Source organism: Excalfactoria chinensis, chromosome 15 (genome assembly GCF_039878825.1).
Source record: "Excalfactoria chinensis isolate bCotChi1 chromosome 15, bCotChi1.hap2, whole genome shotgun sequence".
In the NCBI taxonomy this organism is placed as follows: domain Eukaryota; kingdom Metazoa; phylum Chordata; class Aves; order Galliformes; family Phasianidae; genus Excalfactoria; species Excalfactoria chinensis.
In genome coordinates, this window is record NC_092839.1 from 3551972 (window position 1) to 3572390 (window position 20419).

The following is a 20419-nucleotide window of genomic DNA, read 5'->3' on the forward strand; positions in this document are numbered from 1 at the left end:
TGACCTGCAAACATCCGGCAGCTCCGTGCCTGCTTTACACTGGCCAAGAGAGTGTAGGAAATGCTGAATGAATGAACTCTGCAACTCTTGGATTGGGGATAACGTTAGGACGAGTGCTCCCAGGAGAGATTCTTGCTTTCCTGCTAATCAAAGGAAATACTCCATCTAAATACAGCTGGCACCTTTATCTACTTTTACCTTTCTTATGCACAAGCTGGAGTCAGTCCAGGATTGTAGAGTATTTGACCAAAACAACCGTATCTCAGATCAGCTGCAGGGATGTATATACTGCAGCATCATGCCTACCTTCCGCTATGAGGCATGAAAGGATTTCCTTCCACTGTGTCAGCCCTGCTGTTTTCAAACATTAACATTGTCTGAGCTTTACCTTGACAGAGAAAAACAACTTTCATCAGCAAAGCTGTATTTATTTGCTGCCAAAAGAGGATATCCTTCCAGTTCCATTATATATTGGCCACCTGCTATGGCCCTACCAAGAGCTACAGGCTCCTGTTCACTCAAGAACATACATTAATTTCTCCTGCACCACAGAGGAGCCAGACAAAGAAGAGGTACCACCTTCACCATGCATACAATCATCTCCCCTCCTGGACAATAAAATACATTTTCAATTATTGAAGCCAAGCAATGAAATAATTTCAAGCTTCAGACATAGGACCTTAGCCAGCTGCATATTCCATTGGATACCACAGCCAGCCTCCCTCCCACTGCACAAATGGGGAAACCACTTTTTTCCTCTATGTGCTATGAAGTCACCCCATGCAGTGATGTAAGGGAACCAACTTCTCACTGGGAACACCCAGCTGTGAGTGTTACTCTTTGCCTTAGGCCTAACAGACATTCAAGAAACCCAGATTCTTATTTTCAGCAATTCCTTTGGGGTTTAAACCAAGGCAACAAGTAAGTACCACTGCCTAGCCATCCCAGAGCTCACACACCACAGGCCAACCAAAGGAAGTGGGCTTCTCAGATGCTCTCCATGGCAGATGAAGCCCAGTGAAGGTTCAGCAAGAACTGAAGATGAAGAAAAGATATCTACCATGCCACCTCCGCCAGGAAACAGGCACTTACCTGACCTCAACTAATTGGCATCAACCAAGTCAGAAACCAGGTGCTTCAGAGAGAAGAGTGCAGATGTGATACAGCCTGGCAGCTGAAGGAATGATGAGTACTCACAGTATGTGTCATTATACTGGCTCTTAGTTAACACGGTCTCTCTCTTTCATTGCATTAGGTGACCTGGCAGGGATAACTGAGAAGTCAAAAAAAAAACCAAAACCAAACACCTAACAAACTTGTACGGTGACAATAATGGAAAGATGGTTGTTGTAAATACCCAAAAGGTTATTTACAGGAAAAACTCACCCACATGGAAGCCTTCAGTCTGCTGGGAACCACTGAGGCAATCTCCACTGAGGAGAGATCTCTGAGAGATGCTGCCTTAGTGGTTGTCAGCCCTTAAATGGGGTCTAGAGGAGATGGAATCAAACTCCACCCCTTCTGGGAGCACAGCTAAATTAGTCACCTGTGCTGACCCAACACTTGCCTCAGCTGATTAATCAAAGGTTCAGGCTGTGATTACCAATTTCCCATACAAAACCCAACAACAAAAAGCCCAACACAACCACTTGCTCATGAGCTTACTGTCACTACTCCAGCAATGCCCAGGCTGTTCAATATGCTAGTGATGAACAGTAAGAGAGTGATGATCAGATAGGATCTTGCCATTGTGTTCCCCACCTCCTTGGTACTTCGTTCCCAAAACACATAACAGTAATGTGCTGGTACAGCCCTCCACTTCTCTCCAAGTCCATCTCCCTAGGAGGCCCATTCTGCATAGGGGTAAAAAGGAAACAGAGATCAGCACTTCAGTGCTACACAATCAACAAATAGGAATTCCAGCAGTGGAAACGTGCTTGGGTCTCAGCCAAGTAGTTACAAAAGTGCTGTGTCTCAGCTATACAATGTATTCAGGATCATCTCTTATGTCCGGGCTCTGCCATAGGATGGCAGTGTATACTTTCAGGTTGCCAACTCACAGACCAGCAGACGCAGCATTCAAGCAGTCTGGGACATCTTCAGTTCTAATAAAGGGACACAGTTTCATATCAAATAAAAACTAAATCACTAACTCAGACCAGTGAATTAACACTAGCATCGACAGGCATTATGCAAGATTTGAGGGTCCCAGAGCTTCAATCTCTAAAACTTTAAAAGGACATGAAAGAGGGACCAGAATGTGGCTTACTTTAAAAGGGCCCCACGTGATAACGACACTTCACTCATACATAGTTAGCACGGGAGATTTAGTGACAAAGACCCTCATTTTAACAAGAGCCTCAGATTTTGCACAGAGCTCAACAGCCCAGGCACCAGTGGAATATGCTATGCAGATGGAAACAATTATTTAGGAGGGGAAGAACTCCTGCATGCACAGAGCAACATTTCACTAAGGCTGAATAACCTCCCACCAACACATTCCAGACTCTTGGAGTAATCTGCTTTGGGGAATATGCTTTCAGCTACATCAGCTTTTGTACTCCTTACTCCAAACTTCTTCGCAATCACAGAACGATCTCCCCTGCGAGCTGACCTAACGGTCTTACCAAACAGCAAATACCAGAAAGTATTATAAACATCTGAACCTAAAACCTAGTTAGAGTCCTTCATGTTCATGCAATGGGTTCTGATATCAGGCAAGCTTTTTCACTATGCAGCAGACCTGGAAGGACTTACCCACACAACTAACCATTCTGTTGACTACTACCTAAAGCATAACGTAACGAGTGAATCATACAGGCCATATTTGATGACAGATAGGTAGTTTTTTCAGTTATCATTTTCTTGTTTGATTTAATACTTCACTGATAAGCAGAACTCACACTCCTGCCTACCACTGGTGAGCTGGAGGCTGGTTTTTTACTTAACAAATCAAAATTGTGTTTGTTAGAAAGAAGGAACATTACAGAAAGGAATACCGACTGATTAGAAACATCTCATTACAGGCAATCCTTTCAAGTCAGCTGCACGAGGACTATTGCATATAATACGTTGCAGGATTAAAAATAACTCCAGCAGGTTTCAATTAAGAAGCAATGCCATATGGATTTTACATTCGCAACAGGAAAGCTCAAACACTATGTCAGGACCAAGACATTTTTATGCAGCACTTAAACTGCTCAAGTAGAAGCATGTGGGCCATAACTTCCCCAAGTAAGCAAGAGTTTCACTGAACAAAGAGCCTAGAAGATGTACAAAGGCAGAATATATTTCAACCTTAGTCTTATGTTGCAACATCCAAGTCTTAAAGGATTTAAAAAAGAATCCTCCCTCCTTACCCAGCCAGAGCAAGTCATACAGCTCACAAACCATCACAGCCCCTGCAAGGATCCTCAGGTCATCACCTCTTTCCCCACCCTGCTTAAAGCAGAGTCAGCACTGAAGTGAGAGCAGGACATGGAGGGCTTTTGGCCAGCTGGGACACGTAAAGGAGCCACTCCTGCAGGCTGCATCTCAGTGCTCCCCTGTACTCACAGGGAGCAATAGCTTTCCTTATGGCACGCTGGGCCCTCACCTCTTTCAGTTTATATCACCTTGACAACTGATGTCAAGCACTGCAAAACAACATTTCTGGGTTGCATCTTTCGATGGTAAAAACACAACCTCAAATAAAATAAACTCCTGAGTACCCCAAGCTCAGCACTGCTGTTGCTGCATCCTCTTGGGGCACGAGCCAAATCCTGAGCATTGTTTTCCAGCACGCAGCTGGACACACAAACCCCAATTGCTCAGCACCAAGAGCAGATGTTGGCCCAGCTGAATCAGGACTCCTCCAGGAGAAGGTAGTAACCAGCAGCAATGCAGCACCCAGCTGCTGACGTGTGGTGTATCACCACATGCTGCAATGCCTTACTCCTAAGCACTCTGACATACTGCTTTCAGGACACATTTATCATGTAAATCCACCAAAACACATTATGTCACCAGTTTACACTAGTCTGGGACTTACAGCAGTTCCCCCCCCCCCCCCCCCCCAAACTCTGGAGCTTAAAGGAGAGCAAAACTGGTTGCTAAGTTTTGCAACGTACAGTGTTTCCTCATGGAGTTTTAAGAATGTTTATCCAACTCCACCTCCGTAACATGGCTGCACAGTGAAGGCTTTACAAATAAGAAGGAAGAAAAACAAAAAGGAAAGAAAGAAAAAAGAGGGAGGTTAAGTGATGTGCAAAAGGTCATAACACACCTATGTCTGGTATATAGCAGTGCAGGCTTCTGGCTCCCTGGAGGCTTTGCCTCGGTCAGAAGAAACAGCTGAAGTAGAGCTGAGAGAGGGAACTCCCTGCCAGAAGAAACTGCCAACACTGTTGTGCCTAAAGTCCTCCCCAGGCTTTGGGAGCCAGCTCTTTCAGCTGAGGCAGGTGTGTACTTGGCAGTAAATAGGAGTGCCCTAGGACAGAGGCTGCCGGGTGCATACAAAACGGTGTGCTGCCCCAGGTGAACAGCCCTTATGGGTAAACTGAACCCAAACCCACAGAGGAGCCTTGGTTTCAAAGAAGTTTCTATTTGCAATCACAGTGAACTAATACTTGAAGTAGTTCTACAGCTACCCAAATGCTGCATGCTCTAGCACTCCTGCTGATGCCCAGAAAGCAGCTTACGCCCATAACACAAAGGGAAACCAAAGCACAAATCTGTGGATGCTGTTCAGGAACGTGCAGCCCAGGAAGGAGCTGAGGAGTCACACCACATCTGCTGTGAGCTCCAAGCACCACACAAAGCCCCAGGGGCAGGAATTGCACCCCGACTGGGAGAAACAGACAGTGTTAACAGAGAGGAACCGCAGCATCCGTATTGTAGAGTTCAAACCACCCCTATGCTCAGACCCACCTCCGTGACACATTCACACACCATTCATCCTATGCAAAAAAAAAAAACACACAAAGCACGTTCCCCAGAAGTGACTGCCCGCGTTCCCCTCAGCCGGCTGCACACCCGAAAGCTGCACGGTTACACCCGCACGATGTTTCCCGCAGCTCGCATTGCGGAGCGCAGCGCCCTCAGCCCTCCCCGGGCAGCTCCTCCGGTACCGACCCCGCTGCTATTACGGGGACACCGGGAGCGCCAGCAGCCCGGCCGCGAGAATGCTATTCCGAGAGTATTTACACAGCCTAAAAACTGCTCGAAACACATATTTTGGTATTCCCAGGCTTTAACACATCACCTCGAACAGCAACATTCAGGCACCGGTTACCTGCCCATCTCAATTTCCCAACTCCATCCCCACGGGCTGGCGGCTGCCTCGGCACATTGCGGCTCCTTTGTGAGCAGAGCCCACGGCGGGAGCAGAGCTTCTGCACGCAGCGGCTCCCTACTCGGGAACTGCCCTTCTGTGCGCAGAGACCGCGTGGAAAAAGGGAAATAAACACCGAGACCACCAACCAACGCTCTTCCCGGAGGCGCTCTGCAAACAATAGCGGGCAAGGCGAGGAAAGACGGAGAAAGAAGAGCACGAAAGCAGCAGCAACCAGCCGCCCGCCCCTCCCTCACGCAGCACCGCGGCTCCCCCGAGCGTTACCCACCGCGCTCCCGCCGCCTCCGAGCTGCGCGCTCAGCCCCGCCGCGACCCGCAGCTCCGCCTCCCCCCGCCTCTCGGAGCCGCCCCGTCCGGCTCCCCCCGCACCTGCCCGGCCGCTCTGCTCGGTGCGGTGCCCGGCTCTTGGCTAGAGGAGATTTGGTCAGCAAACGGCTGATGAATAGCACGTCCGTATATATCGAAATGAACGACCAGGGGATACAAAGACAGCCAGCAAACAAGTTTTATTTAAAAGCACGCTGCCCTGCATAAATATTTGGACGCGTGGACAGCTGTGGGAAAGACAAACACAGCATGCTTCGTAATTACAGGCAGCAGAACCGTTACAGTCTCCCCATGCAGGGCTGTGGAGTTTCCTTCACCTCAGGAATAGGGACAAACATTTTCTCAAGCAGCAGCGTGCTTCCTAGCCTGACTTTCTATTTTCAACTTTTAAAACGAATTTGTGCAATGCATGTATCAAAGTAGTGAGCAAACGGCCCTTCATGAACCTCTAGGGGACAGAACTGTAGCATATCCCCCTCCTGCCCCTTTCTTCGTGGCCCCACAGAGCTGACGGTGACTGTCTCTGGCACTGGAATCCAACCTCGTATGCTGACAAGGGTATATTCTGCACAGCAGTGAAGGGGCACACACTCCATGGATGCTAAGGGTGTTTAGCCACTCTAAAAGTGATTTGTACTTTGCTACTTTCCTACTGCAGAGCACACATCCAAGCTCTGTGCTTGGAAGATGCTACTTGCTGTGGCCCATTTAATAATATAGAACCAGTCAACACTGCTCACTTAGAAAGCAGCTGTTGTGACCTGAGTGCAGCAGCTTAGTCCTCATTTCTTTATTAGAGAATTAACCTTCCCCTGCCACACCAAAATAGCTTTCACTGATGCTGAACAGGATTGCTGTTAATGGTCATAGAACTACCAGCTTCATTTCTACCTTGAGGCAGCCCTCTGAGCTGCACTCTGTTCTGTTTTCCTGTATCTCATGCCCAGGATTGAAGTTAACAGCTCTCTGCTTTGTAGCCTTGGGGAGCCCAGGATTTTCACAACATTGCCACGCAGCAAATCACAAAGCCGAGCCACATCGACAGCCACAGAGGATGGCAGAAGCTGAATCCTCAGGACATTACAGATCTGGAGCAAATGGCTGAGAAAAGTCCAAGTGAGAGAACAAAGCATGGAGCACAGCAGCTGGTGAAGAAAAGCGGAAGAGAATTGTCATGGAAACCACACTTTGGAAAGAGGTTCAGTTCCCAGTAGGGTATAAATAATGTGAGACCATACGTGGCTATCCCTTCTCTTGTCCACCCAACACAACCAACAAGCCTGTTGGTGTTATGGGTCTTATGCTATAAGGGATGAGCTTAAACTCCAGATCTTCAGACTGCTCTGAAGAAGTGAATGCTTGCATATGCAAAGAGGTCTAGGAGAGCCAAAAGGTAACCTAGCCAATTCCAGGCTTATTCTTAGCATTTTTCCTTCTAATATCAGTAATGGAAAAATAATAATTAAAAGCAAAATCTCATGACACTGCCCTTGTTCTATCTTGTTAGTATTAGTGATGCCAAAGATATTTAAGATGAGATATTCCTGGTTCCATGCTAAAGGTCAGCTTCAGGGTGTGCCAGTCAAACAGATGCAGCAATTTCAGACAATACCAGTCCTTAACAATTCTAGCCTAACAAAGCAGCCAGCAAAGCTGGTAGAAGTAAACACGGATAACTCTGTTGCTGCAGTTTAAAATTCCATGCCACGTAAGTGGAGAGGACAGCATAGAGACAGAGGAGGCAGAAATTAACCTTACCTTCTGAGCCCCTGCTGCAGCAGGGTACACAGCCAAAGAGCAAGGAAGGAAACCATACACAAACCAATCTCTTCCACTCTTTCAGATGTATCTTCTGGTATTTGTATGAATCTGCATGCAGTTCTCAAAGACTTTGCAAATACGTATACATGCCTTAATAATACACACACACTTGTATGTATGGTTGTGACTGCTCAATTTTGTACTACCTTTAGTTGGTATACAATAGGAATCATTCCAAATAGGGATGACAGGGAGAGAAAACCTCTTGTAGTTCATTAACAAAGCAGAAACCAGTCCTGGAGATATCTCAGGCAGAGATGGAAAAAAAATAATAATACGAGCTGAGGCACAAAAGCAACAGATATGCAAAGAGATAGTCTGGTCACGCACTCACCATCATGATGTTGCAGAGAACACTTCTTTCCACATGGGAGGGTCTTATCTTCGGTTCTGAGACCAGCCGTCTGAGATGGCCGTTTGCTTTTGGCTTTGAACTCAGATAAGCAGGTTTGGGTTTTGGTTGTCCCACAGGGCCACTGGGTTGCTTGTCCTCTTCAAATTCTGTACTTGCTGTATTATTCTGGCTTTCATCATCTGTTGGTTCAGCTTCAGATTTAGATTCAGAAGGAGACGCATCAGATTGTTTCTTAGTTGCTTCTGCAGGAGGCATCTCTTCTGGAAGGTAGATTTAGAGATCTGTTACATTACAGTTAGTAGTTCTACCTAGGAGATGGACAAAATTCTTCTGAATCCTTTCCACCTGGAATTAAGGATTTTCAATCCCCGATAGGCAACAAGAGGCCTGTACAAGTGTTTGATCTTATCCAATTCAGTTTTAATCAGTAACTACATTAAAGGTAAAGCTGAGTTATGCACCTGTTTTATTCCCCACTTGTGCCCAAACTCAACTTTAGAACAAGGCACAGCTCCCCTTCACCTACACAATACACTTGATCATTTTATTCTGCTTTTCAGACATTAGAAATAAGCCATGCCTATGCTACTCAGGGTAGTTTGTACCATTATCATAGCTCCATAGGGCCTGTACTCTTGTTACTGTCATTGGTTATCCAAAAGAGTGCACTTGGATGTGTGGAGAAACAGCCAGCAGCAAGCAGGGATTTCTATGAGCATCACCTGTACACTAAAACTGAACAATAGGAGCTGAGAGTCAACAAATGCACCAGCACATGAAGGCAGGACAGGAAAGGTGATTAGAAGATAAGCCTCAGCTGTGGTGAACACCTTCTGTTCCACTGCTGTTTGTGGGTCCAAAGGAATCATTTGATTTTCTCTACTCCTGGGGTATCTATTATAGAAATGGTTACCAAAACATTAAACAAGAGCCCAACTTGTTAAAGTCAGATTTTATTCTTATTTTCCTCTCTACAGTTGTCCCTCAAAGGCAGAATTACTGCTTTTGATTGGAATCACTCAACTTCTGATTGATTCCTCAGCTGCAATTGCTTGTGCTCCAGGATTAGTAAAACCAGCCAAGCTTTATACCCAGGAGTACATCAGCAAGCCTATTATTAGCCTAAACCAAAGCATCTTATTAGTTACTGATGTGTTAGAATTAAGAACAGTGGCAGAGCTTAAAGAGATGCAAAATACACAAAGAAATGAAAATGCACATCCTACTCCTTTAAGAAACTGCTTTTTATCAGCCTCAGCATTAACGAGAGAATCCCTTAACAGCTCCCCTGGTAAAATCCACTCCCTCCCCAAAATACACAGAGAGGATGAACTACAACGCTAGCATTTGAAAACCACACAAAGTTATTAGGAAGCATTTCTTTTAAATAGGAATCTACAAAATGCATTCAACCCATCAAACCACACCTTTATTTTCCCTCTGTGATGAGAGGCATTAGGTTAAAAACAGCTCACAGAATGCTTTAGAGATGAAGAGACAAAGCCTTTCTACAAATGCATGCAGCCAATCAGCTGCAGAACTTACCTTCATTAAGTAAGAGCCGGAGCCAGACCACCATTATGATCAGTATTAGTACATATGGCAAAGAAAGACAAAAGAAAATAGGCAAAGTCAGCTCGCTCACCAAAGGAACTGGAGGATACTTCATTGCTAGCTTCAGGTTAATCTAAGTTTAGAACAGCTTGCTTGTTCTTTACTAACTGCCTTTTTATAACTCTGATTGCATCACTGCGTTAATCACAAGAGGACCACTGATATCCTCAGCATGGATAGCAAAAGGAACAGCCCTGTGAGGGTAGGGAGGAGGTGAAATGGATTAAGCACGGGATAAGGAGACCTGAGAAAACATCTGATTGTCATTGCTTCAGCTGGTAATTACAGGGTAAGTATAAATTGGAAAGCCTTCAAGGCTGATGTTAAAGTGGTAGTTAAGGGATTTTTATGTCTTTTAACACAGGGGTATAACCAAGCTCTTCAATTGCTCTTTGCAACTGGTAGTGAAGGTAACTTTTGAGAACTCAATAATGCAGAATCAGGCTACTGCTAGCTAGTTAAAAACTGCTTGTGCCAGGTGCTCTTTGACATGGGGTACATATACATCCCATATTAGTACAGATCCCGTTTCTAACTTTCTCTGCCTATTTCATTCTATTAGTGAATCCATATACTCTTAATTGCCATCCTATTACCATTCACTCCAGGAAAGGCAAGCCAGCATGCTTCATAGGACGTGTATCTCTGTATATATTGCTTAATAAAGGAGACCCCTAATAAGTGAAGTATGAGCAGATAGGTGGCTTTGCTTTATTACTTCTTCCCCAGGACACACGGATGGTGCTGCTACATTAACTGCTATGGTTTATGGGTCAAATTGAACTACGTGTGATAAAAGATGTTAGAATTCCTTAATGAAAAGCGATTATTAAAAGCTGAGCTCGAGGATCCTCCAGATCATCATGTGAGGACGAACAAGCAGCAGGGCAGCACTCAGTGCAATTACATCCACCGGTGGGCTTTGCGTGGCCACACCTCGGCTCGCAGCTTCTTTCGGACCGCGTTATTAAGCACTGCTGTTAATTGCAACTCATGTGGGACCTTGCTGTGCTTTATCCCTTGTCCTCTCGCCGGTCACACAGCTCTCCTCTGAGGAGAACACAGCGGAGCCCCGGAACCCGAGCGCGGCCCGCGTTGCCGCCCGGCGGCGTTGTGGTGCGCCCAAGATGGCGGCGGGGCGGGTGTTCACCTTCCGCGACGCGCGCTGGGCCCCGGACCCGGTTCTGGCACCGAGCGCGGCCGTGCGCAGCCCGCAGCCGGTACCGCTGGTGATCGACAACGGCTCGTTCCAGACGCGGGCGGGTTGGGCCGCCGCCGACCCTTCCGTCCCCGCAGAGCCCTTGCTGCGGTTCCGCTCGCTGGCGGCGCGCAGCCGCGGGGCGCGCGGTGGGGCCGGCGCCGAGACGCAGGTGGGCAACGACCTGGGCAGCCCCGAGCCGCTGCGCTGGCTGCTCCGCTCGCCCTTCGACCGCAACGTGCCCGTACAGCTGGAGCTGCAGGAGCTGCTCTTCGACCACGTCTTCCAACGCCTGGGGGTCTCCTCGCAGGTACCAGCCAAGCCCAGCCATCCAGGATCGCCTCCTGAGGCGGAGATTAAACGTTGATAATTGTATCTGGTTTTCTTAACTAGAAAAGGTAGAACTAAATCTCTGGTTTTCAGTCACTTTTTGCCTCCACGCTGTATAGATTTTTTGTTAATTTGGGGGTTGGGAGGGACCTTAGGAGATCCAACCCCTGTGGAAAGCAGGCTCTGGCCCTGCTGCTCTCATGGGGAAGTTCTTTCATGTGTCTGCATGGAACTTCCAGTGTTCTGCTTCTTGGGTATGCCTTTAAAATCCATTCTTCTCTACATTTTGGAGTTCGTTCCTTGGTTGAATTAATATGGGAAACCCACCTAAAGGCAAGCACTGTGCCCTTGAGCACTGGGTGTGATGTAAGCGTTCAGTAGCCTGCACGTAAGGTGTGTGCTCACTGTTGTTTGGGAGGTGCTGAAGCTGGACTTTAAAAGAAGGAAAGGTATCTCTGTTTATCCTGTCTTTTTTTTTCTCCTTTTCTCTTGTTTTTTACAGGGCTGTGTTGATCATCCAATAGTTCTGACAGAAGCGGTGTGCAATCCTTTGTATTCAAGGCAAATGATGTCAGAGCTCCTCTTTGAATGCTATCAAGTTCCTAAAGTGTCCTATGGGGTGGATAGCTTGTACAGTTTTTACCACAACAGGAGGCAGGACTGGCCTTGCAGTGGGTTGGTGATATCTTCAGGCTATCAGTGTACGCATATTTTGCCTGTCCTAGAAGGGAGGTGAGTCCTTAATGTCCTAAGAATCCAATAAGTTCTTCTTGTCACTGGTAAAAATACCTGTTCCTCTGGCATTCAGCCTTACAGCTCCTGCAATGTGAGTTCTTACTAGGTCCTAATTTACACTGAAGAGGAAGAACTAGCTCCAGGTTTAGTGAAATTTAGTTGAATTTTGAATTGAAGAATTGGTGCTGTCCTGGTATATACTGTATTTTTAGTTTCATACTTCAAAAGTAGATGAGGATACCTGTTCTAAGTATGACCTGGCAGCAAAAGTATTAGGTTTTAATGTAGCTTTGAGACCAGAAAAAAGCACTCTGAGATTTCTACAGTGTTTGCTTTTTAAATCAGCCTTTCAGAATGCATCTGCAAGCAATTATGCAGTGCTTAGGGATGCTGCCTGAGAAAAGCAATAGATTTGTTAAGACTTCCAGGTTCTTAAAATGTTTACCCGCAGATATTAATCTTCCCACTTGACCATGTTAAAAACGGATAATGCTGGCTAGAACAGGAGGTCTCTTTTACAGTGAAGGTCTCTCTTTGGTTTCAGTTCTTTCTTTTGAACTTTCAGGTTGGATGCTAAGAATTGCAAGCGTATCAATCTTGGTGGATGTCAGGCAGCTGTGTACCTGCAACGCCTCCTCCAGCTCAAATACCCTGGGCACTTTGCTGCCATCACTCTCAGTCGCATGGAGGAAATACTTCATGAGCACAGCTACATTGCAGAGGACTATACAGAAGGTAGAACCAGCTGTAGTTTTTTGTACTGATCAATAGGGCTTACTGAAACTTTGTTCTGTGCCCTCTATCGCTTGTTCATGAAACAAGATTGAATTTCAGAGATCTTTTCCTTGTTAGTTCAAACTCAGTTGTGAGTGATACATTTGTACAGAGGAAAAGATGTCAGAATGAATTTATTTTATTGGCAGTTTTACTCTGTACTTCCAACAGAAAGCTCAGCTGGTTAGGATTGTTTCTGAGCACGTTTCTCCTCTGTGGGTGTTTTTGTATATCTGGTTTAAGGTTTCCAAAGTTGCGAGTTCTCCTAATTTCTGGGAATTAATGAAGTTTGACAATTATCATGGAAATTTTAAAGTAGTGGCCACAGAGTAAAGTTATTATCAACTTGTCACGTGCAAAAGAGCTTGTGGTGGTTTTAAACATGTGAGAGCTTTCGCTTAAACTGGGGAGAAGATGCTGCGTGCTTCCCACTTCTCAGTGCTTTGTTTGTTGCCTCCTGGAGAAGAGAGTGCTAAGAGCCGTTTGCTCTGAGTGTGACTTGAATGCAGTTCTCTGAGGAGGCAGCTTAAATAAAGGAGTGACTGCCAAGAAGTGTGCAGAATCCTGGGCTGGGTTGTTGTCTGCTTTCTCTTAAGTCTGAACTTGGCTTGGAGCGTGTAGGATGTGTGAATCATCCTGTTCAGCCTGACAAAATAGTTCTTGTTCTTCTCCAATATTCAGAGCTACAGAAGTGGCGGTCACCAGAGTACTATGAGAACAACGTGCACAAGATGCAGCTGCCCTTCTCTAACAAACTCCTGGGGAGCACTCTGACATCAGAGGAAAAGCAGGAGAGGCGGCAGCAGCAGTTGCGTAGACTTCAAGAACTCAATGCACGTCGGAGAGAAGAGAAGCTGCACCTTGACCAGGAGAGGCTGGACAGGCTGCTGTATGTACAGGTAATCATGGCAGGTTCTTTTTCCCAAGTCTTTTAGGACTTAATTGATGCAGGAGATGCCTACGAGTTCTGAATAGTACTTTTCTGTGAGGTATTTTGAGTCTCCCATAATGAGAGCAGTGTATACATACATAGCTAGTGCATGCTTGATTCACCTTATAACATCCGTCACAGCCAGCTCTGATTTGTCTGCAGGAACTTCTGGAAGATGGTCAAATGGATCAATTTCACAAAGCTTTAGTGGAGCTGAACATGGACTCTGCAGAGGAACTTCAGTCTTACATCAACAAATTGAGCCTGGCCATTGAACAAACGAAACAAAAAATCCTACAGGCAGAAGTCAATATTGAAGTGGATGTTGTGGACAGCAAACCAGAGGTATGTTTCCTCCAAGTTAATCTGATTCTAATCTCTGTGAGAGTTAAGTTTCTGTCTTAAAACGTTCCCTGTGTGTAAATATCTGTATTATTGATGGGTTAAGGTTTTCCTTTAACATGCTCATTGCTGATTTGACAACTGCTTGTCATTGGCAGCTTTCCTTATTCAGTTACAGAAGTTTAGAGTTATGATTGTTTAAGAGTATGCCTGAAATTAGTAACCCTTCTTGCACTGTGCTCTGGGATGTATCTTACTGTTTGATTTCTTACAATTCTAAGCATAATCTCTAGGCCTGCTGGTTAGAGTACATAATTGTATAAAGGCAGTAAGCTTCCTCAAAAACTTCAACTGAGGATAAAAGAAAACAGCCTGAAAAGGTAAATCACTGCTTCCATTTGTACTTATTCCTGGCAGCATATGCAAGCCAGCATCCTTGGTTGAAGGGTAGCTTGTTTATAGGGTTGTAAATGTAGAAGGTAACACAGTGATCTTGGTCGTGCTGCAAACTCCGTCTTCCTTTACTTTTGCATTACTTTTGCTGAAATCTATAATGAGTCAGGTCTGCTTCTTTCTTTTTAAGAGAACTGATGACATTGAATTGTAAGTACTTAAAACTCAAGTTGTTGTATGGTTGTCTGATCCACCACTACTTAAATACTTTTAACCTATCATTAAAAGTAAGCTTCTTTTGAAAATGGTTATTTGCCTTTGTGTTCTTTGCTTTCAAATGCAGAGAACTTTACTGTAAACAACCAACCCTTTGCTTTTATTTTGGGTACGGTTTTGGTGCAATCAAGCAGCATGCTTTGTTCTTTTTACTCATCTATGAAAGATTTAGTGCTAGGCTTGGTTGTTGGAGTCTTCTCTGAGAAGGGAAAGTTATTAGTCTGCTTTGCTAGACTAACACAGGCCCAGCACATACCAGCTGCTTCTAAGAGATGGTCCAAATCTATTCCTATGTTTGCTTTTAATTGCCTTGCAAGTCACAGAAGATCATTTTTAGTTTTATCTGTCTTTGCTCAGGAAAAGGTAGGGAAGAAAATAGAAGGATGAAGTACAGAGGACAGTGGTGCTGGAAATAACAATTCTCATGTTTCATATAGAACTTGAGACACAGCCAGAAGCCAGTGAGATGGTTCTTCTGGGTTCTATCCTTATCAGAGAAGTTTATGTAAGAATCAGAATGACTGCATGTGAGCAAAATGGGGTTAGATTGTGGATTTTACCAACATTCCAGAAAGTGATAGCTGAATGCCTATGGGCTCCTTGTAATTCTGCCAGGTGGTTGTGCCGAGGTTCCAGCATGTCTGTTTTGGATCACGCACTCCTCTTGTTTACAAGGTGTAGTCTCAGATGTTGGAATGAATTGGCAAGCCTTTTTGTTTGGTCTGGGCTTTGCGAGAAAGCTTACAGTTACCAGTGAATCCATTTGTGAAGGTAGACCATCTCTGTGACTGTGTGAAGGAGCTAAAAGCTAATTATGTTGTGCTAGGATCTGTGCCAGCTCTTCTGCTCTATTCTGCTTTTCTGTTGTTGTGATTTTGTTTTGCTTTTTAGAAGCCAAAAAATGTTGGAGATAACATCAGGTGACTTCCATTAGTTTGCTTTAACAATGGGCACGTCTTCATTTTGGAGTAGTTGCCTGTCTTTTAAATGAGATAAATGAGAAGCTTCGGAAGGTTTAAATGTTCCAGCTTTATTTTGTCCTGCTATTGCTTGCAAAATATCATGACAAATACTTACATTTGTAAAAGAACAACAAGGCAAAACCAGATCTTTGGAGACAAAATTAGAAATCTACATCATTGTTATGAAGGAATAAATGAGATAATTAAATAATTGCTCCTAATTCACCATGGTGTTCTGTAATCTGGAGTGATGATTTTCATTAGGAAGGAGCTTTGGGAGCAGCTTTCTGTCTGTGTAAAATGCAGCGAGGCTTTTTATATCCCATGTGCAAACGCTAAGCAGTTACAAGTAGGCAACTGTCAAAAACTGCTAGCGTTTTAGCTTGCAAATATTTGTTTTCCAGTCCCACACAAGCAAAGCAGGGAATTAAATGGTAATTATAGAACAGTTAGAGGTGCTGGGAGAGCACCAAGTTTCATCCAACTTAAAAAGCTATTTTAATAAGCTTTAATATGTTATTATGCCAGCAGGGTCTTGGCATTCAACCTGTTGACTAAGGCTTTTAATTTCTGAGCTGGCTTCAAGGTAATAATAATAATTATGAAGTCTGAAAATGCTTGATTTTTATTCTTTGAGTGAATGTATTTTTCTACTCCTGTTTTCTGGGCTGTCATCATTCTGATTTTTGTCTTCAGTGCTGAAGAGCAACATATTTGTTTTCAAGCATGATAGAGTTTGGATGTGCAGGAATCAGGGTTACAGTTTCTGAATGTGTCACCAGCATTGGTGTGGTATATGTGCCTAGTACATCTGGGCTAACAGATCTGAACGTTCTGTTTCCAGACCCCTGACTTGGATCCACTAGGAAGCGAACAGTCACTGGAAGATGTTGAAAGTATTAATGAGTTTGAACCTTTATTTGCTGAGGAACAACCTGAAGCTGAGAAGCCTGTTGCTGCAGTGCAGGTTTGACTTAAATACCTACAGCTTATGTCAGAGGTTACTGCCTGCTGTTTGTTTGACTGTTTCTCCAAATGCAAACAGTGCTGTCTGTTTATGGTGGAGATTCTTAAACCCTCTGAACTGTGCTCAAGACAAGAGTCCTCACAGTCATGACTGATGGTTTGAGCATGAGTATACCCAGTCAGCTCTCTGCATGTTGTAGCAATGCCATGTTCTTAGGGAAACAGTCCTGCTTAAGCTTTTGTGTGTGACTCATAGCCTGTATCCCATTCCAGTGTGAACAAAACTTTCTGACACTGAGCTTTAGGACTGAACAGTAACAAATATGAAGGGGAAAAGAAGCGCTCGGTCAGTTTTCCTTGTCCTTTTAGAACCTTTTTCAGCATGGTCCTGTCTCTGAGTGAATATCATGGTCTTTTTAATAGAGATTCTCTGGAAACTTTGCTTGCTCTGTTCTCTAATATAACTTTCTATTTTTCAATCTCCTATTTTTAAAGCCCGTGTTTAACCTGGCAGAATACCACCAACTTTTTCTTGGCACTGAAAGAATAAGAGCTCCAGAGATCATCTTCCAGCCCTCCCTGATAGGAGAAGACCAAACCGGTATAGCAGAAACGATGCAATATGTACTCGAAAGGTGAGTTTACAGAGATACTGGGCATTTTCTTCAAACAAGCCTTTGTTTGAATACCAGCTTTTGCAATGCTGGTTATTTAACAGTACCTTGAGAAAAGCATGTTTGAGTAGTTCTTTTTTGGCAGGTTTGAGTGTTGAAGGTTAGAGATGCCTTTCTGTTCTGGGAACCACATCTAAGTTTCTGGTCGTCTGAGTCAGTGGTGTTAAAACTCTTTTTGTTATTCACTTGCATTTATTAAAGTTCTAGAGTGTAAACTGTCAATATATTTATATGTATTTATTGATAAATCAGATACATGTGCTACTCAACTAACATATATATACGTTGTAAAACAAAAGTAGAAATTGAAGGATGAAACAAAGATTGAGTATTTTGTTAATGTTACAGAAACTAGTTTGGGCCCCACACTGCAACAGAGATGCTGACTTGTTTCAGGAGTGCATTCAGTGAAGAGCAACAAAGCTGGTGAAGGAACTAGAAAACAAGATATCAGAGATGGCTGAGGGAACTGAATTTAACTGGAGGAGTCTGAAGGGCAGGCATTGCTCTCTATGACTGAAACCACGCTGCTGCATGGAGGCTGTCGGTCTCTTTTTCTTGAGCAGTGAACTGATGGGACACAAGGAAATGGCTTGCAGTTGTGCCAGGGAGGCTGAGATCAGATATTGGGAAGAATTCATTCATGAAAGGGTAGGTAGGTTTTGGGACACTGTGTGAACTGGTGAATTGCCATCCCTGGACATACTCAAGAGATGTGTGGACGTGTTGCTTAGAGATGTGGTTTAGTTGTGGACTTGGCAGTGTTAGGTTGATGGTTGGACTCAATAATCATGAAATCACTGAGACTGGAAGAGATCCTTATGGTTCTATGAAAAGGACTTCCCGCACAGCAGTACATTGTCTTGTACACATCCTGCTTTGAAGACCACTGATCCAAACTGTTGTAGAAGTAAACAAAGAATCCTTGCAAAAATATCTATCCCTTAAAACAATAAGGTATCAGTCTCTCTCTGTAAGACCAAAGTCAGTGATGTTTGTAAGTTATCAAACTCTAGGAGTACATGAGGTCACGTTTTCCAGGAAGTAAGAACTCCAGCTCTACTGACTTGTTGATTTATGTGGATACAGTTCAGAGTGCTCTGAGGATTTTCTTCTGCCCATCCCCTGAATTTACAGAAGCCTAATGAACACGGGGTTTCATGCCAAGTGAGGTGGAGAAAATTTCTCAAAGTATGAACCTTGAAGACAAACTGTTGTGTTTTTCCCTGGTAGCTGCTCAGTTCAGAGAAGTAATGTTCCTGAAAGATAGAATTTGTGGGTTTTTTTCTCCCTTGTAGGTATTCAAAAGAGCAACAAGCTGTTCTTGTCCAGAATGTTTTTCTCACTGGTGGAAATGCAATGTATCCTGGACTAAAAGCCAGAGTCCAGAAAGAACTCCTTGAAATGAGGCCATTCCAGTCATCTTTTCAGGTACACGTACTGATATAACGTTTTCATGAATAGCCGTTCATCTGTGTGGAAAAAATAGTTCAGGCTGGGAGAAGTACAGAGTGGGCGTCCTCAGAGCATGGGAATGGAGCATGTTTGTTTTATGAGAAGGCAGATGACAGTTTTTGTTTTTGACCTGAGAGAATGAGGCTGGAACAAAGAAAAGCAGTTGGTCTTTCTGAATCCAGTAGAAAGAGTAGAATTGCCTTGGAGGAGTTGCTAACTGTGCACTCACAAGAAAGCACGTTTGGCTGAATGTCTGTAAATTGGGACAGTTACTTTCTGAAACAATCAGCCTTTGTTAGGAATCATTGCTGGGAAAAACTGGGCTCGCTTGGAAATGAAGTTACTTGGTATCCTTACAGGTAAAAACAATCTGGAATTAGCAGCAAAAAGTGTCTTAGAAACCTATGAGAAAAGAAGAGCTTTCTTCTTTCCATTCAAATGTCCTGTGCTGTGGTTCTATCAGAAATGTCATTTCATTGATATTATTTATAGTGCTTACAGGGTGCCTTGTTCAGCCAGCTTATAGCTGCAGCAGGAAGCATTTTATGCTACAGTAATAAGAATCATTTAAATGGGAGCATGAATCTACTCCAGAAGAGAAAAAAGAGCCCGTGGAAGGAGCACATGTAGTCTTTTTCCCACACAGTGTGCTTTCTTAGCTTGCAGTATTCCACCGTACTACTTCAAGCAAGTAGGAAGCATTGCTAGAGCTCAATACCTGTTTTGCCTTGCTCTTCCAGCATTGGCTTTGAGCTGTTAGTGCTGCTGGTTGTGAATGTGATGCGTGCTCGTGCTCTGGAAGCTGTAGAAACTCAGCAGTTTTATGGGGAATTGATCCGAAGGTGAAAACATGCTTCAAATCCTTTCCTGAAATCACTTTCAGAAGCACTGAATTACCAGCTCGAACTTTGGAAATTGTGACTTGCATTGTAACTGGAGTAAAAAGGGCTTTTCTCTCCTGTGTTTAGATCTTAAACAAGCTGGGGTTGTCCTGCATTTGATGTTCTTGTGTTTTCCTTCCAGGTTCACCTTGCTTCCAGTCCCATTTTAGATGCCTGGTACGGGGCTCGGGATTGGGCAGTAGAACACATGACCCGTGAGGAAGGTTGGATTACCAGAAAAGACTATGAAGAAAAAGGGGGAGAATACCTCAAGGAACACTGTGCCTCAAATGTCTACGTGCCCATCCGCCTTCCAAAGCAGGGCCCAAGGACTACAGAGGCATTGGCACCCAGCAGGGCACTGGCAGCTGGTACAGGCAATCCTTGTGAGCAGGCGTAGTGGTGATGAGCCTTTGTAACAGACCCTCCCATGGAGGGAACCATGCAAAGAAAAAAGCTGATGCTCTGCAGCCTGAGCTGTGTGTAGAGCAGAAGCCTTGGGCTCTCCCTGTTGGCTGCTCTGGGAGTGCAGAATGTCTCATCTGTTGCTTGAAAGAGAAGTGCTACTCTGGAGCATCAGCTGGAGTGATTGTAATGGATAGTACTGCTTCTGCATAGCGCAGGAAATTGGATCAACAAGGCAGAACGCAGGAAAAATGCATTCCAGAGGAAAATACTCTCTTATGAACTTGTATGATAAGACTCAGGGTTCTTTGAAAATGTTTGTGGGTATTTTTTTAATTAAAGTTTACTGGTTCTCATGGCACAGCCCAGAAGCTGGGCCTGTATTGCACGAGTCAGTCCAGCAGGTGTCTCCATTGCTCGTTGAAGCAAGCTGTTGTGAAGCTGTGCTATAGGGGCTGCTCTGCCTACAGCCTCCTCCTGATACTTCCTGGACTCATGTCCTGTTTGATGTCCATCCTGCTACGTGCTTCTGGTAAACCACGGCATGATCAGTGGGGTTTCAGACACTTCTGAATTCGTCAGCTGCTGGCATCTTGGTTAAAAGTAGAGGTGTGATCACATAGAACACAGCTCAGCTGTAAAGGAAGA

The 20419-nt window shown here is 44.4% G+C and overlaps 2 protein-coding genes across 3 annotated transcripts in view; one reads left to right on the forward strand and one right to left on the reverse strand.

Annotated features, from left to right (window-relative positions):
* Positions 1–5712, reverse strand: part of ARHGAP40 (Rho GTPase activating protein 40) — a 43357-nt gene extending 37645 nt beyond the window's left edge. The window contains exon 1 of one of the 2 annotated variants that reach the window (XM_072350583.1): positions 5601–5712. Coding sequence is in view for 1 of the 2 variants with exons in the window: in XM_072350582.1 (XP_072206683.1) it covers positions 5273–5280 (8 nt within the window). In the remaining variant the exon portion in view is untranslated. Of the gene's footprint in view, positions 1–5272 lie in introns of both variants that reach the window. The other variant, XM_072350582.1, reaches the window with a different exon arrangement.
* Positions 5713–10493: 4781 nt separating this feature from the next.
* ACTR5 (actin related protein 5) lies at positions 10494–20161 on the forward strand. Its single transcript, XM_072350174.1, has 9 exons — positions 10494–10957; positions 11480–11709; positions 12278–12447; positions 13168–13385; positions 13580–13762; positions 16235–16357; positions 16852–16991; positions 18329–18461; positions 19509–20161. The coding sequence occupies exons 1-9, from the start codon at positions 10577–10579 to the stop codon at positions 19764–19766; spliced, it is 1836 nt and encodes a 611-aa protein (XP_072206275.1). The 5' UTR covers positions 10494–10576; the 3' UTR covers positions 19767–20161.
* The last annotated feature ends 258 nt before the right edge of the window (positions 20162–20419 follow it).

Bases quoted from the DNA above. Each gene is read 5' to 3' on its own strand.
- ACTR5 (XM_072350174.1), top strand. From the start codon at position 10,577: ATGGCGGCGGGGCGGGTGTTCACCTTCCGCGACGCGCGCTGGGCCCCG. The intron at 10,958-11,479 runs GTACCAGCCAAG...TGTTTTTTACAG, and splicing joins GCCTGGGGGTCTCCTCGCAG to GGCTGTGTTGATCATCCAAT. The intron at 11,710-12,277 runs GTGAGTCCTTAA...TTGAACTTTCAG, and splicing joins TTGCCTGTCCTAGAAGGGAG to GTTGGATGCTAAGAATTGCA.